At 39.5% G+C, this 16,662-nt stretch overlaps 1 protein-coding gene across 1 annotated transcript in view; it reads right to left on the reverse strand.

Annotated features, from left to right (window-relative positions):
• The window catches only part of cd2ap (CD2-associated protein), a 56,938-nt gene that overhangs the window by 36,973 nt on the left and 3,303 nt on the right, over window positions 1–16,662 (reverse strand). The window contains exon 2 of the mRNA XM_026946933.3: window positions 5,615–5,775. Coding sequence (XP_026802734.3) covers window positions 5,615–5,775 — 161 coding nt within the window. The remainder of the gene's footprint in view (window positions 1–5,614; window positions 5,776–16,662) is intronic.

The following is a 16,662-nucleotide window of genomic DNA, read 5'->3' on the forward strand; positions in this document are numbered from 1 at the left end:
TCTAACATGATACTGTCTTTTATTCTGTACCGATTAAAACAGAGTAGAAGAATAATTCCTTCATTTGGTCATTAAAAAAAAAAAAAAAAAAAAAAAAAAAAAAATAGCGGTCCTTTGTATCGTCATACAGTCAAAGAGAGACAATGACGTAGATATGATAAGACAGATAGACAGGTAAAATATTTGTACAGTGCACATGATAAACCAAACCCTACAGGGAGGTGTGCTAGAATAGGAGAAAAAAAAATTATATACATATACACACATATACATATACACACACATATATATATATATATATATATATATATATATATATATATATATATATATATATATATATATGTGCCACCAAAACAGCTCTGACCCGTCGAGGCATGGACTCCACAAGACCTCTGAAGGTGTGCTGTGGTATCTGGCACCAAGACATTAGCAGCAGATCCTTTAAGTCCTATAAGGTGTGAGATGAGGCCTCCATGGATCGGACTTCTTGTCCAGCACATAACACAGATGCTCGATCTGATTGAGATCTGGGGAATTTGGAGGCCGAGTCAACACCTTGAACTCTTTGTCATGTTCCTCAAACCATTCCTGAACAATTTTTGCAGTGTGGCAGGGCGCATTATCCTGCTGAAAGACGCCACTGCCATTAGGGAATACTGTTGCCATGAAGGAGTGTACTTGGTCTGCAACAATGTTTAGGTAGGTGGTACGTGTCAAAGTAACATCCACATGAATGCCAGGACCCAAGGTTTCCCAGCAGAACATTGTACAGAGCATCACACTGCCTCTGCTGGCTTTCCTTCTTCCCATAGTGCATCCTGGTGCCATCTCTTCCCCAGGTAAGTGACGCACACACACCTGGCTGTCAACATGATGTAAAAGAAAACATGATTCATCATATCAGGCCACCTTCTTACACTGCTCCATGGTCCAGTTCTGATGCTCATGTGCCCATTGTAGGCGCTTGTAGGCGCTTTCGGCAGTGGACAGGGGTCAGCATGGGCACTCTGACAGGTCTGCAGCTATACAGCCCCATACGCAGCAAGCTGCACTGCACTGTGTGTTCTGACACCTTTCTATCAGAGCCAGCATTAACTTCTTCAGCAGTTTGTGCTACAGTAGCTCTTCTGTGGGATCGGACCAGACAGGCTAGCCTTCGCTCCCCATGTGCATCAGTGAGCTTTGGGTGCCCATGACCCAGTCGCTGGTATACATACATACATACATACATATGACGTATGTGTATATGTATGTACACTCACCATCTACCTTATTAGGAACACTGCGCAGGTGTACAGTTCATGCAGTTTTCTTATCAATCAATCATCATGTGGAAGCAGTCCAATGCACAAATTCATGCAGATACAGGTCAAGAGCTTCAGGTAATGTTCACAACAAACATCAGAATGAAGTAAAAGTGTGATCTCTGAGACTTTAACCGTGGCATGGTTGTTGGTGCCAGATGGGCTGGTTTGAGTATTTCAGAAACTGCTGATCTCCTGGGATTTCATACACAACAGTTTCTAGAGTTTACACAGAATGGTGCGGAAAACATAAAACAAAAAACATGAGCAACAGTTCTGTGAGTGGAAATGCCTTGTTGATAAGAGACGTCAGAGGAAAATGGCCAGATTGGTTCAAGCTGCCGGGAAGGATATAGTAACTCAATCACTCTTTACAACTGGAGTGAGCAGAAAAGCAACTCAGCATGCACAACACATAGAACCTTGAGGTGGATGAGCTACAACAGCAGAAGACCACATCAGGTTCCACTCCTGTCAGTCAAGAACAAGAATCTGAGGCTTTCATGGGCACCTGTTCGTGGCTGACGGTGGAACTTGATGTGATCTTCTGCTGTTGTAGCTCATCCACCTCAAGGTTTGACGTGTTGTGCATGCTGAGATGCTTTTCTGCTCACCACAATTATACAGAGTGGTTATCTGAGTTAGTGTAGCCTTTCTGTCAGCTCGAACCAGTCTGGCCATTCACCTTTCTCAACAACAAGGCATTTCAGTCCACAGAACTGCTGCTCAGTGGATGTTTTTTTTTCAGTGGACAGTGTGTGTGTGTGTGTGTGTATATGGAACCTAAGAGCAAAAAAAACACTTATACTACAAATACTAACTGCCTTCAACTCAGGCCCTCATTTACTAAAGATTTGCATTTGTAAACACATATGCAAACTTTATAACACTTACACAAAAATGTGCAAACTCATTTACTAGCAGTCTACACATGATCTTCCACATAACATACAAAAGTACACAGTACCACTGAATTCTCGGTGTGCATTATTATCATATAACAACATGGTGCAAACAGCGGTTCCGGCTGTAACATGAACTATAGATTTATATTAATGCACCCGGTCTAATACGTTATTGTTTCTATAGTAACAGCTCATACATGGGGACTTGTACGGCAGACGCTCCACATAATCTAATCTAAGACTGAGAATAAATTTGATTTAGAAAATGTACTGTTTAGCAAAGAAAAACTTATAACCGTTGATGTTATATGACCATCTTAAGTTCTCCCACACCACCCTATTGCTACTCTCCCTCTACTGGCTTCCTGTAGTTGCCCGCATTAGATTTAAAACCCTGACGCTTGCCTACAAAGCCAAAACCGGACCAGTACCCACCTACCTTAAAGCATTTATCACACCCTGCTCTGCACCATGCTGCCTCTGATCCTCTAGCACTGCTCGACTGCTCCCACCATCTCTCAGGGTACAAATAAGACATGCATCAAGACTCTTCTCTGTTCTGGCACCAGGTGATGGAATGAACTTCCCCTAGATGTCTGAACAGCTGAGTCACTGGCAGTCTTCACATGACTTCACTTTTGTCTTGTTTTGTATGTTTATCATACTATACTAACCCGCCCAACAGCACTCTTAGTCGCTCTGGATACGGCGCTCTGGATACGGGCGTCTGCCAAATGCCATAAACGTAAATGTAAATAAATGATTATTTATAATATAACCGTACAACCTCACGCTCTGTTGGATGTTATTCCTTACATCATTTTACACCTGCACTCTGCTTTACTCAGCGTAGAGGCCACTAGGGTTGGGCGTTTCAGGCAAAATTACTATTCAAATTTTTCAAGGCATTATTCAAGCAATATGCAAATATTTGTACTACTGTCCCAACATGTATAGCACACAACAGTGAGCCTTTATCTGCATGCATCTGGATGCGCGCTGCGGTAGGAGGGATTCCAAATTTAAAACACAACATCCTCGCAAAGAGTTAACTTATGGCATGTTTAACTAACCAGCTTAACTGTATTCTTACAGAAACCTGTGAAAGCAAAATAAAAACAGGAACTGAAGAAGTTGGTTATTTTTCAGTACCACAGTGGAAACAGGATTTAAAAATCCAAACTGTTTTTTCATTGGAGCTCTCAGTCCTCCACTCATGACTATGGCCAATCCCGAACATCCTCATAAAATATGCTAATGACAGAACATTTGTTAAAGGTCAGAAATGATAAGTGTAAAAGATAATAGAGCTTAATTCTAATATAACACGCTGTGAGCATCCATGTTGACTTGATGTCACTTCCTGAACCCAGAGTAAATGCTTGAGAAGACCCCAATTCCCGAGCAGGAACTTCAAGTTGAGGGGGCGTTTTCTTACGACTTCTAGTCCAATGCAGCAAATGTTCATGCACACAACATGACTCAGCACACAACCAGGCAGTTACATACCTCATCGCCTATGACGCATGTTCAGGCAATGCTTTTGTTTTTAAACCTCTCAAATTCATGTATTAATTTTAATTGCTATTAAAAATGAAGACAGAAAAATCAACAAAATCCTTGGTCTTGATTTTTTTCCTAAGGTTGTGCAAAAGAAATGTGCTTGTCAAAAAAAAAATATATATTTACCAACAACAAACAATGAGAAGAATGATATAATTGTCATAGTAATACTGAAAAAATGCATATTGTTAGCCAACGCAAACAGCCTACTTCACTAGGTACATCTGAGTACAAACGCAAAAATCATTAGATTGAAAGATATAAGCTGGAAGGTAGCTGCTGCTCACATTTATTTCTCATTTATAAACTCATTGGGAAGTTGATCGTTATCCTCCATTTTTCAAATTTTCTATAGCAGTTAAAACTGCAAAAAGGATTAAAAGGATAATACTCATTTGAATTTTTGATTGTTTATTAAATCATTGATCTTCAATTAAAGATGTGACGGTAGTCACAGTCAGGTTTGAATTTTTCTCCTAGTCTAAAAATGTCACAGCTTCAAACATCACAGTACTAAACAACTGCTTAAAAACACTAAAGGAAACATTAAAGGAAAAACTTATTATGAAATCTTAAAATTTGAAAATATAACAAAAAATATAAAATGGAAAAAATTCAAATCCTCTCATTGTTCTTGAGAGGACTTTTTCATAAAATCACATTGTCGTTACAAGCTGAAATAACGGCTTAGAAAAGAATAGATGGTTGTTTCGTTTAGCTGTGGTCAACAATGCCGTGTTCTGTGTGTGTTTGATATGTGGTCCTAGTTACGAACATGCTAGGAGTGGCAGTGGAGGTAGCTATGTAACATGTAATTTCTTATTTATAAAATTTTTGTATAAAAGCAATATTGCACTCGCAATCATGTGTGAATAACGGCACGATACCCATATTCTGTATAACTGCACTGCTGCTTGTGCGAAATTGCTTAATTCTAAAGCTGGCTTTTGCACAATTGGATGCTGTAAGAGAAAATATTTGGTCTGGAGTTAGTTTCACAATGTGATGATATTGTGCTGCTACGACCAAAGACAGCAGATGACAAACTTGAAATTTAAAAATTTAAAAATTGAAATCGCAGAGTGTGAGCGCTGCTACTAAACGCATCTAAAATCCACCAATTGAAGGACGGCATGGAGTTACAGAAACATCACTGGACAGCTACAAATATGGTAATGGCGGTGGCACAACAAACAAAACATGGGATTTTAAAGAAGAGCGATTTGTTCAACTGCAGAGAGAACGTTTCTGTAATGTCTGATCACGGTGCTATTCAGACAGGACAAAACAGATAAAAGAAATCGAGGACGAATCACAGCTTCCTGGTGTGCAGCTAGCTAATCAGCAAGCAAGAGCTCTGTTCGTCGAGTTTATTTACTGTTATGACAACGTGAGGCTATTTCATGATTTCCGGTTGACAAGCTACAAACCGGTGCCGAGTTGCTGAGTACTCGGTACGGCTGAACGTAGTCATTTTCTTTAATCGTAGGTCTAGGATCTTTATCATATAATCTGGTGTTATTGCACAGCCTGTTATAGAATTTTATTAGGATCATGCTGTACTGTGTGACAAGCAATAATCGTAAAAGAGCAATGGAATTGTGCAGTGTAAAATGGGCTTTGGGGTGGGACATGTCTTGAAATATGACGGAAGAGTTTATAAATAGTAACTTAAATGTTAGTGTAGATAAACTACCGAAGAGTACGAACGATCCTCTAACCAAATACAACTAAAAAAACTATTCGAGCAGCTTCTCCATCCAAGAAATAAACTAGCTGCATTACAGCTGCAGTGACATGTCAGACATTCACTGAAAGGAGCGTGTGGAAAACATTCACCTTGACAAAGTTGTCTGGGAAAAGGCCTCTTCGTCCGTTTAGGTCACCTTCCATCCATCCTTCTTCCTCTATTCGTCTCACATTCTTGATTATATCTCCTAGTCGAAGGGTCAGTTCATCTTCATGCACTGCTTCATATTCATACTCCACCACCACTTCAACTACAGAGGAGACAGAGAGAGAAAGACTTTTTAGCACATTGTAGCTATATGTTTTAAAATGATTTCATGTTAAATGAGATCTCTTCAATTTGAAAATGTAACCAAGGACGAGCAATGCTACCTGCTGCTCCATTGCACCACTAAATAATTAAGTCAATGTCAATTTTATGTGACATGATAACTGCAATCAATGATGAGAAGAAATGAACACGGAACAGTGTCACTGTCAGTGAACACACTACACGATTTTTTTTACCTGGTGAGATCCTGAGATGCCGAAGAGAACCTGATCCCCAAATCCCGCTTTCGTACGAAAATAAACACAAGAGCTGCCTATAAGGTGGCTTTGTCACATTTTGCATGGAAAGAAGGAAAGAAAAAAAAAAAGAAAAAGAAAAAGGAGAAAATGTCAAGGAAGTATTGGCTGGTGAGAAGCATGCAGCGGGGATTGTCTGTTCTGCAAAGAGAACTGGAGGTAAAGTGCAAAATTATAGCTATTTTTATACTGTGCGCTGCCAGGAATCATGCTATTTCTGACAACTGTGTGGGTCTGACATGTCGTATAATTTCTTATGAAAGCATTACTATTGTGTTCACATTTTGTCCTCACTCTACTACACAAATACATGGATGATAAACTGGATTCAGGGAATTACTGCACAGAAGAGAAGATTGATTTGAATTCCTCTCACGATCTCACGATGACGATATAATATCGATATTATGATAATTTATGTCACAATACACTTTTCTGAAGTATCATGGGTATCACGATCATCATTTTGGTAAATAACAATTACAAACAGATTACTGTTTGAATGTCTAAAATTATAAAATGTTACTTTTTTTTACAGATTTGTTTTTTTCCCTCTTTTTTTTTTAGGGTTAATTTATATTTGTACACGAACTGAACTAATCTTTAAAGGTTTGCTTTAAATGCACACTACCGTACTACTACTACTACTGTAACCTACATATTGTGATAAATATCATGTATCTATGTGTAGAAATGTGTAGAAATGTTGTAATATGATATTTTGGTCATATCGTCTAAGAAAAATAATAAATGAAATACATAATGCAAACTGCTTTCCATTTCACAAGCATTATTCTTCACAGGTACAAATAAGCAGCTTCAGCTCAAGCATTCATGAGTTAGCTATGCGAAAGGAGTTACTAATACTGAGTTATATAGTGTGTGTTGGGAAAAGTACTAGCCTGTTCGTGTGTTACTGTGGTTAGCACCGGATAAATGACTGAACGACCCATGTAAACATAAATTCTCGACTGGATCCGCCTTTTTCAAACTCTCATGGCAGTCTTATCTGCTGAGCAAAGAAAGAAGGAATGAGGAAGAGTTACACAGTGAGTCATGCTTGCTTCTGTTCTCCCCGTCCTAGTCAAATCCACCTGCAACCAACTGCAGCTTGTTAGTTCTTTAGTAACTTCAGCAATGAACTACGAATGAGCAATGTAGTTTAAGAGATTTTTTTTTCTCGAAAGCTCAACTTGCTTACTAGAATGCTGAATGGAATTAAAGTGCAATCCAAAATATAGATCAATCCCTACATACACATTGGTTAAGAATGTGCTTTTCTGTATTTCCTCTTATCATGTAAATAGTAAGGGAAGATGAGGCCTTCAGAAAAACCCAGTGTTTTCAATTCCAGAAACTGAGATTACACAGTCTGGGTCAGCCGCTACAGAAACTTACACTGTAAAGCTAACCTAGATTAGACATTAAGACATTAGTCTTAAGACTAAGACATTAATTAGACATGATTAAATATGCTAGCGTTACAGATATCGGTATCGGCCCAAACGATTGGTTTTCACAAAAAGTTCTCCATAGTACTCTTAGTCCCTGACCTAGTGATCTAGCATGAAGCTGGGTTTTGATAGAGACTCCTCTATCATATTCTTCTGTAAATTGGATAAGGGTGTCTGCTAAATGTTGTAAACGTACCAAAAATAAGCAGTTTAAACTCCACAGTATATTCCAGATATAAAAGTGTAGTAATGCATTCTAACGATATGATCTAAAGTCAATCGAGGTTTAGTTCGTGCTCTTATTCATAAATTTAGGATACAAACGTTTTTCCTGAACTTACACGATTTTCATGACTACGAAATTTCTTGTGTAAGCGCATGTACTAACAATTTACTTATATATCCGTTCGTGTCCAGCTTGATAAATGAGACCCAAACTATTATTAGAAGAACAACGTAAGCTCAGCTCAGAGTTCAAGCTCAAATTGAGGGTTTGTTAAACCTGCTTTCTGGAATTTACTCTAAGTAAATAATGCTCAAAGGTGTGTTAGCTAAAATTTTGTTTCATGATAACTATCTAATATTTCATCACAATTTTTTTTTTTACAATATGACCTGGGATGAGCACTGACAGTGAATATTCTATCCAATATGTTTGCCATTTTCATTGATAGATTATGTTTGGTACAACAGCAAATTCCCAACACCCCACTCGACGGACCATGCAAAAAACAAACCCAACTCTCTGGACGCACATAAGCATTTGGAATACGTAAAAGTGTCTATGTGTGAAATTCAAGCCATGTTTCCTCCTGTGCTGTGTATCGCTGTACTGAGAGAGCACTAATGCTGAGGTAACGGGTCAACTGTCCCTTTAGTTGGCTGATGGGAGTGAAACTCAATGTGGTCTTCTGCTCTTGTAGCCCCCCGCTCAACTGTTGTGCGTTCTGAGATGCTTTTCTGCTCACCATGGTTATAAAGAGTAGTTATTTGAGTTACTGTAGCCTTCCTGTAGGCTCGAACCAGTCTGGCTGGAATGACCGACACTGATATGACAGACACATCACCCAGGCATCAGACTCTTCAAGCACAAGCTGACAGCAGAAGAGAAAAAGCGCCACGCTTCAGACACACACACGCCCCCTTGCGTCACCGCAATGAAACTACTATGCCAGGTTGAATTGTATTACATTCTAATGTACAGCTTTTTTCCCCATTATACGCTGCTAAGTGTCTGAATGGATAACAACCACTGACATTACTATGTTTCAGTTAGTGTATTTTCATAATGTTGAATGTTTTAATCAATTGAAAATAGAAACCTAAATCGAGTGCGCGCACACACACACACACACACACACACACACACACCTGTGCCTGCATTTGCCGGACCCCGGCATTTGTGTGTGGTTTTTGAGACTGTCCTGCCAGGGTCTGATTCACAAATGCAATTCAAAGTACTTCATCTTTCAGCCTATCAGGTGTGCTCTCCACTTCAGCCAATCATCTACACTCATCACACGAGACAGAGACAGAGAGAGAGAGAGACAGAGACAGAGAGAGAGAGAGACAGAGAGAGAGAAGGTCAGCACACTACGCCATTTCTGCTGCCTGGCTTTGACATGTATATTACAGTATAAGTACAGTTCAGCTGGTGTTTGAGCAATGTTGTTTGAGCAATGTTGTTGTTTAAGCAATGTGTTTAATTATAGCAATAATGTTTGGTATCACGCAAACATTTTATTGCACCAGCGAGAAGACCAACAGGAGGCAGAGAGCAACTGGAGGTCTTTCACAACTACACTGAGCCAAATAACTGAAGTTGGCAACAACACAAGTAGCTACCATAATGTTAGCTAGCAGTGTTACATGATTATTTCCCTTTGTGTTAGCGACCTTACTAGCCATCTTACTACTAGTTACGTGGGTGAGGACAAGCATTTGCTAGCAGACATTAGCTTGTAGTCCTACCACAGTTCAGCTCCTTTTACCAGTTTGTCTGGATAAGAAGCTTCTTCGCTCTCCGTTCTGTACTAAATACAGGCAGACTCGATGTTTTCTTTGGCATCTTCATCGATAGAAGGCCCAGTAACTCTGCTTTCAACTCTCTTTTACACTGCTATGGTTTGAAGTGCTGGCTGCACACCATTTTTCTGTGGTGTGAAGACTGCCTTGGTGCTTTCAAACAAGACGACCTGACCTGTTCAAATGCTAACACTAACTGATACAACCCCATGCAACAGAATACTACATACCATGACAAAAAATATATTAAATTCTAGTTCTACGCCAGAATGCTCCTTTAACTGTAACATATTACGACAGACATATTGAAAGGTGTGCAAAAGAGAATTACGATACAGAAGGACATATGGCAGGACACACAAGAAACGATACTCAGGTCATACAGTATAAAATAAAATTGTAGATATACTACGTGTACAGAATATTGACAAGAAGACAAAACACACCAGTGCGATACACATGACTGGACACAACAACGAATAATATATAAGTCCTATGTTTTACAGTGGTTTGTACCATTGCTGGTGCTACAATCACTCAGTTAACAGGCTTGTATTATTATACTACCACTAGTGCAGCATGATTAGCTTTAGTATTGATAGTTCTTGATACTTTTAGACAAAATCTGTGTAGAATGTGAGTTCGTCTTACTAGAGCAAATCTGTAAAGTCAAAACTGTACTTTTACCTTACCTTGGGCTGTATGTACCAACGCATTTTTTCTGTTGCTGAATCTGAAACAACATGCATTACATATGACGCACTACATACAGTCCCCTCCGAAAGTATTGGAATGACAAGGCCAGTTCTTTTGTTTTTGTTATACACTGAAGACATTTGGGTTTGAGAACTAAAGATGAATATGAGATGACAGAACAAAATTTCAGCTTTCATTTCCTGATATTTACCTCTAGGTCTGTTAAACAACTTAGAATAACGTGGCATGTTTGCTAGCAGACCACTCAATTTTAAGGTGAGCAAAAGTATAGGAACAGTCTTAATATTTGGTTGCATATTCCTTACTGCAAAAACTGCATCAAGCAGTGACCCACTGACATCATCAAACTGTTGCGTTCTTCTTTTGTGATGCTCTTCCAAGCTTGAACCACAGCTACTTTCAGTTCTGTATTTCAGGGAGGTTTCTCCCTTCAGTCTCCTCTTCAGAAGGTGAAATGCTGCTCAACTGGGTTGAGGTCTGGAGATTGACTTAGTCAGTCTAAAACCTTCCACTTTTCCCCTGATAAAGTTTGTTTTGCTGGCAGTGTGTTTTGAGTCATTGTCTTGCTGCATGATGAAGATCCTACCAATTAGATTGGATGCATTTCTCTGTAAATTGGCAGACAGAATGTTTCTGTAGACTCCTGAATTCATTCTGCTGCTACTGTCACGAGTTACATCATCAATAAAGATTAGTGATCCTGTTCCAGAGGCAGCCATGCAAGCCCAAGCCATGACACTGCCTCCACCATGCTTGACTGATGAACTCATATGCTTTGGATCATGAGCAGATGCTTTGGATCATGAGCAGATCCTTTCTTTCTCCACACTTTGGCCTTTCCATCACTTTGGTAGAGGTTAATCTCGGTTGCAGAACATTTGTGGCTCATCTTTGAATTTCTTTGTGAATTCCAATCTGGCCTTCTGATTCTTTCTGCTGATGAGTGGTATGGCCTCTATGTTTCTGCTCTTTAAGTCTTCTTCGAATAGTAGATTGTGATACTTTCACCCCTGCCCTGTGAAGTTTGTTGATGTCACAGACTGTTGTTTTTGGGTTTTTCTTCACAGCTCTCACAATGATTCTGTCATCAGCTGCTGTTGTTTCCTTGGCCATCCTGTTCCATGTCTGGTTGTTAGTACACCAGTGGTTTCTTTCTTTTTCAGGACATTCCAAATTGCTGTATTGGCTATGCCCAATGTTTGTGCAATGCCTCTGAGATTTTCCCTCTTTTCTCAGCTTCAAAATGGCTTGCTTTTCTCTCAGCTCTCCAGACCGCTCTCAGTTGGTTTATCCTTTTTAACAACAAATGGAGTCTTCACAGGTGAAACCCAGGGCTCAAACCAAGAGTAGCCATTCAGAGCTATTTATTGTTTAGACGATCAATCTAACAGGGCACACCTGGGCAACAAGAAATACCTGTCAGTCACATGTTCCAATATTTCTGATCACTTGAAAAAATGGGTGGGTTCAAACAAAAGGTGCCATCTTCTAAGTTAACACTCTTCCCTTTTAAAGTTAACACATTTAGATTTAAATATCAGGAAATGAAAGATGAAATTCTGATCTATCGTCTCATGTTCATCTTTTGATCTCAAACCCAAATGTCTTCAGTGTATAACAAAAACAAAAGAACTGGCCTTGTCATTCCAATACTTTCGGAGGGGACTGTATGTAGTGCGTTATATGTAGTGCATGTTGTTTCGGATTCAGCAACAGAAAAAATGCAGAGGGGACTGTATAAAGCACTACATATATTCTGTTATCCCCTAAGCAGAGAGAATATATAGTGAATAGGAAGTCATTTGGGATTCAGCATAAGTGTGGGGAAAAAAAAAAAAACATATTGATTCATTTTTTAAGTTGGTCAAATTCAGTACAAAATGTTTGCAATTTGCAGTATGTAGCTGCCCGTCATTAGTTACTTTGCACAACAGTAATTTTATGTATATTATTGCACATACAGTCAGTCAGAATTGTAATATTTCACACTGCCACTGCACTATTTAACCATCTTCTTTTTAGTATTCTAACTATATCATGGTGTGCTAACCAATATTAGTAACAGTTTAATACTGTTTGCATGCAGCTTGTCTATTCTGTATCTGAGCACACAGGTCTACCAGCTTGCATGCCACAGACATACCCATGCTGTAATAGCCACCAGTACAATGTTTGTGAAGTGTGTAGTCATATGGGGGAACAGGTTTGTATGTGTTTACATGCACACAAAACTTACCAGTCAGTCCTGGGTGAAACCTGAGAAAGGTGTCTGAAAGACACTGTATCCTAAAAACCCTACAACCCTAATATCCATATCATTGTCCATTTTAAATGCTCACTTGGAATAATATACATACTTGAAAAGCTGTGCAGTTCTCACAGCATTGGAAAGTATGGAGTACTTGGAAAGGCGTCAAGCGCAATTCTGCCTAGGGTGGGGCTAATCACAAGGTATCTCAAAAGGCACACCTATAGACAGGCTATAAATAAACTGTCCCACACTCTGTTAACAGTAATACAGATGCAGTACCAACAAGCTCCTTTTGTGTCCACTAGCATACAACAGGTCAGGTTATAATGATCTGATGAGTTAGAAGCCATTTTATCACCACCACCGCATTTATAAGACCTTATTTATAAGAACTTATACCACACATTTATAATAAGACCTTAAACAATAAGACAGTTAAAGTAAGTTCATGGCCACACACTGTTCTTTGTGATAATGAGCCAGAAATGGCCCGTCATTACCTGAGAACTTTTTACAAAACAAAGGCTGGTAGAAGCACAGGTGACACGCAGGGAGAGGCAGTCCAGATTTTTCAGATTCCTTTAGACATCATGCAGAGGGAGTTTAGTGCCCTCAGTTAGCTCTGTAAAAGCTTAGACCAAACGAAAAAAATCCTTGTCTTTAACAGATTATCACAGCTTGTTGTGATGCAAATTTCATGTACGGAAATGTGAGCTTGGTTTGATTTGATAAATCAGATAAGTAGAACTACTTGAACTGTATCTAATTTACCACTAAACCATCCACCACATAAAATACAAGTCAAACCAGACATTTTTTTTTAACTTTCTTCACAAAATGATGCTTTCTTTTGTCAGGTGTTTGGACGACTAACACAGCCAATAGTTCTTTTGCCTGTGGTGGGTTTTATGCATGTGAGAAATCTCTAAAATGTTGTTCATAGTTAACAAGCTGCAATTTTAAGTAGCGTTCTGGTTTTTGATCTTGGATTAACAAGCGCCACACGAGACCCCGCTCAAAGTACGAAAATGTTTCCAGACTTTTTCCTGTTTTTCCACATGTGGATTATATCTCGTATATAAAACTGCGACTAAAACTATTGGTTGTTGAGGCACAGGCAGGGAGGATTGTCTGTTCTGCAAAGAGAACTGGAGGTATAGTGCAAAATCGTAGCTATTCTGATACTGTGCGCTGCCAGGAATGTTTGTTCTTATGGCTGATCCTGACAGCCATGTGGGTCTGACATGCCAAATAATATCTTATAAAAGCATTATTATTGTGCTTGCATTTTGCCCTCACTCTCCTACACACAGAGATGGATGATAAACTGGAGCCTTGTTGAGCGAGTGAGACAACAACGTCACTACACAAGTGGTTGCCGCGGGAGCGCTCAGCGAGTTGTCACCAAGCCCCAAAATTAGTCGGTCACTAGGAAATCAGGACTACAAACATGTATTGTGTGTTAGACTTAAGAGGACAAGTGGATCCAAGTGGAGCCTGTAATTTGCCAACAGGTGCAAAGGTGCATCAGGTAAAATTTGTTAAAATTTGTCAAATATGGTCTCTCAGTGTTAAATAGACAGAGTTATATACGATTTTTTTTTTTTCACCTCCTTGACCCCACCACCATTCCTGCTCAGCTCCACCCTTTAACCTACTGTGGTTCAACCAGAGTTAGATTTTTCACTCACCCATCTCTATGTTGAAGTTTTCCTCAATGATGATGAGCTTAGGGCATTAAAATTCGATAAAATTTTGTAAAGCCAGTATTTAGCATGCATCTTTAAATGTAATGCAGGTAACAGTGGTGTAACTGCAGCTAGCGCTCCTGTACTGCACCATACAACGTGTGATCGGACTGTCGGTAATGCAAATTTTATTACGCGGATTAATCCGTGATTAGATCTCATGATGAAAGCAAGCCAAATAAATGACCAGTGCAAAGCTGTCATACGAGTCTCCGGCTTACACGCAGGACTTGAGTAAATATCTTTACCACGCAACATGAAGAGAGAAAACTGGAGCTCAAAGCCAAAACACCATCCCGCAACTTACTGCCTTTTTTGACTGAGGTCACAAACATGATGTGCAACATTAGTAATATTAGAAAAAGGATTAAAAAGTACAGCTGGACAAACTCATTCTCTTCTCGGGGAATTCATATACAAATTTCCCTTAGTCTGCATTAATATACTTAACAAGCTAACAAGCTAAATATTACTGGGCAGAAGGGGGGGTATGATTACTGCTAATAAGCACAGCTGTCAATTTTACCTGACACTTTTCCGGTTTACGCAACACACTGTCCCACCCATGCATTTCTGTGTTACCGCTGAGGAAGCCCTTTTGATAAAACATACATGCAAACTTCTGCAGAACTCTACAATAGTCTGGTGACCTATAACTACACCTACCGCAGATGAGTATTATGTAATATTGTATGAAGAGGCCATACGAGACCTCCGACCAGGGGAGAGGGAAAAAAAAAAGAACATGCTCCCTCAAGTCGAAATTCCTCCTCAACTCTGAGTTTCTCCGAGTTCAGCAAGTGACGTCAAGTCAACATGGCCGCTCACAACACCAGCACAAAACACAGCAACGCTTCTTACTTTTCAACGAGTTCTACTGTTTATACACGTATTTGCTTTACATCAGTCAACATATAGATTTAACAAGCGAATATATGTCTGTAACACTGACTGTAGAGTTCACTGTTCTGAGCTAGCTTGTTACTAACAAACGATGAACATGGGTTTTTTTCCCCACTCTGTAGCTCGAATGCATGAAGGTCGGAAAAAAGACGTCCTACCGAGCTTCACCCTCCCACTTTGGAAGTAAGTTAAAGGCAGAATAAATGCCAGGTGATTGCTCATTCTTCTAGTAGTAGAATTAAGCCCATTTTACACCAGACACAAAAACCCTAGCGCCCGCTTTCAGTGCACGCATATGTCAATCAGTGTGGCTTTTTATATAAGCCATAATTTGCGCATGGTGAGGAAAGTACGGAAATAAACGTGCTCCAAGCTTTCTTCTACAGGACTCCGTTGCACCTGATGTGAAAGCCTGCACTGCAAAATACACAAAGATACTACAGCTCCATTCCTGAAAGGATTTACGCTTGTTGTTTGGTCGTCATCTGCAATTGACGCAAAAATGTATTTGATAAAGTTTTGAGGAAAAAAAAAAAAAAAAAAAAAGAAGAGAAATAATGTCATTAGTGGGACATTGTGGTAATGAATTGAATTAGCAGTACACACGTCTATGCTCTGGATAAAGCTTAGAGCACAGGTGACAGCTCTTCAGCTGTTCAAGGTCACAGTAAACAGAGGAAAAAATGCAGCTGTACAGCCTTTACTGTTTTTACAGCCTTTACTCTACTAGAAGATGGTATGAAAAAGAAGACATAGATCTGACAGCACTCATTACAGTACTATAGCGCCATTTTGCACATTTTGCATTTTTCCTGTTAAACGCACTGTGAAAAATCAGATGTTTTTCAGTTCGGCATCAGGAAACTCTTGTTTGTAGAATATCTCAAAAATAAATTGTTAAATGTAGGATGTGTATGGACTTATCCTTACTACCACCAGATGAACTGATTACATTTTGGCTTCGATCCAAAAATGGTCATGGTATAATCTAAAGGTATTTGAGGAAAACAAATGAGTAACAAGAAGAACTAGACTTGTGGGTGACGGCGGCATCCCTGTTAATGCAAAGCCCCGAAACAGTTCAAACACAATTTATATAAAAAATAAAACGTAATTTTATACGTTAGAAATGATCTATGCTAGCTAGCGGATTTGAAGATGAACAAACTCATACCCGTGCCCTCATCTTTGAAAGGGACAGCGTGGGCACATTTTGAAAAGTGAACCCTCGATCAACTGCGGTTCCATCGCAAAAGATTTGCGCCTGTATGTCATTGTTGAAAATCCTTGGCCTGTACACACTGGAACCAAAGTACAGCAAAATCCATCGCGTATAAAATCGAGACGCATGAAGAATCATTTCAGTCACATCATGGCACTGAATCATCTTGAGGGGGCCTCAAGATTCACAGCCCTACCTACGGAACTGCTTAACTATACTGATATTTCATCAGGGCAGCACGAGTAGCGTTG

This window comes from Pangasianodon hypophthalmus, chromosome 19 (assembly GCF_027358585.1).
Source record: "Pangasianodon hypophthalmus isolate fPanHyp1 chromosome 19, fPanHyp1.pri, whole genome shotgun sequence".
NCBI classification, from domain to species: domain Eukaryota; kingdom Metazoa; phylum Chordata; class Actinopteri; order Siluriformes; family Pangasiidae; genus Pangasianodon; species Pangasianodon hypophthalmus.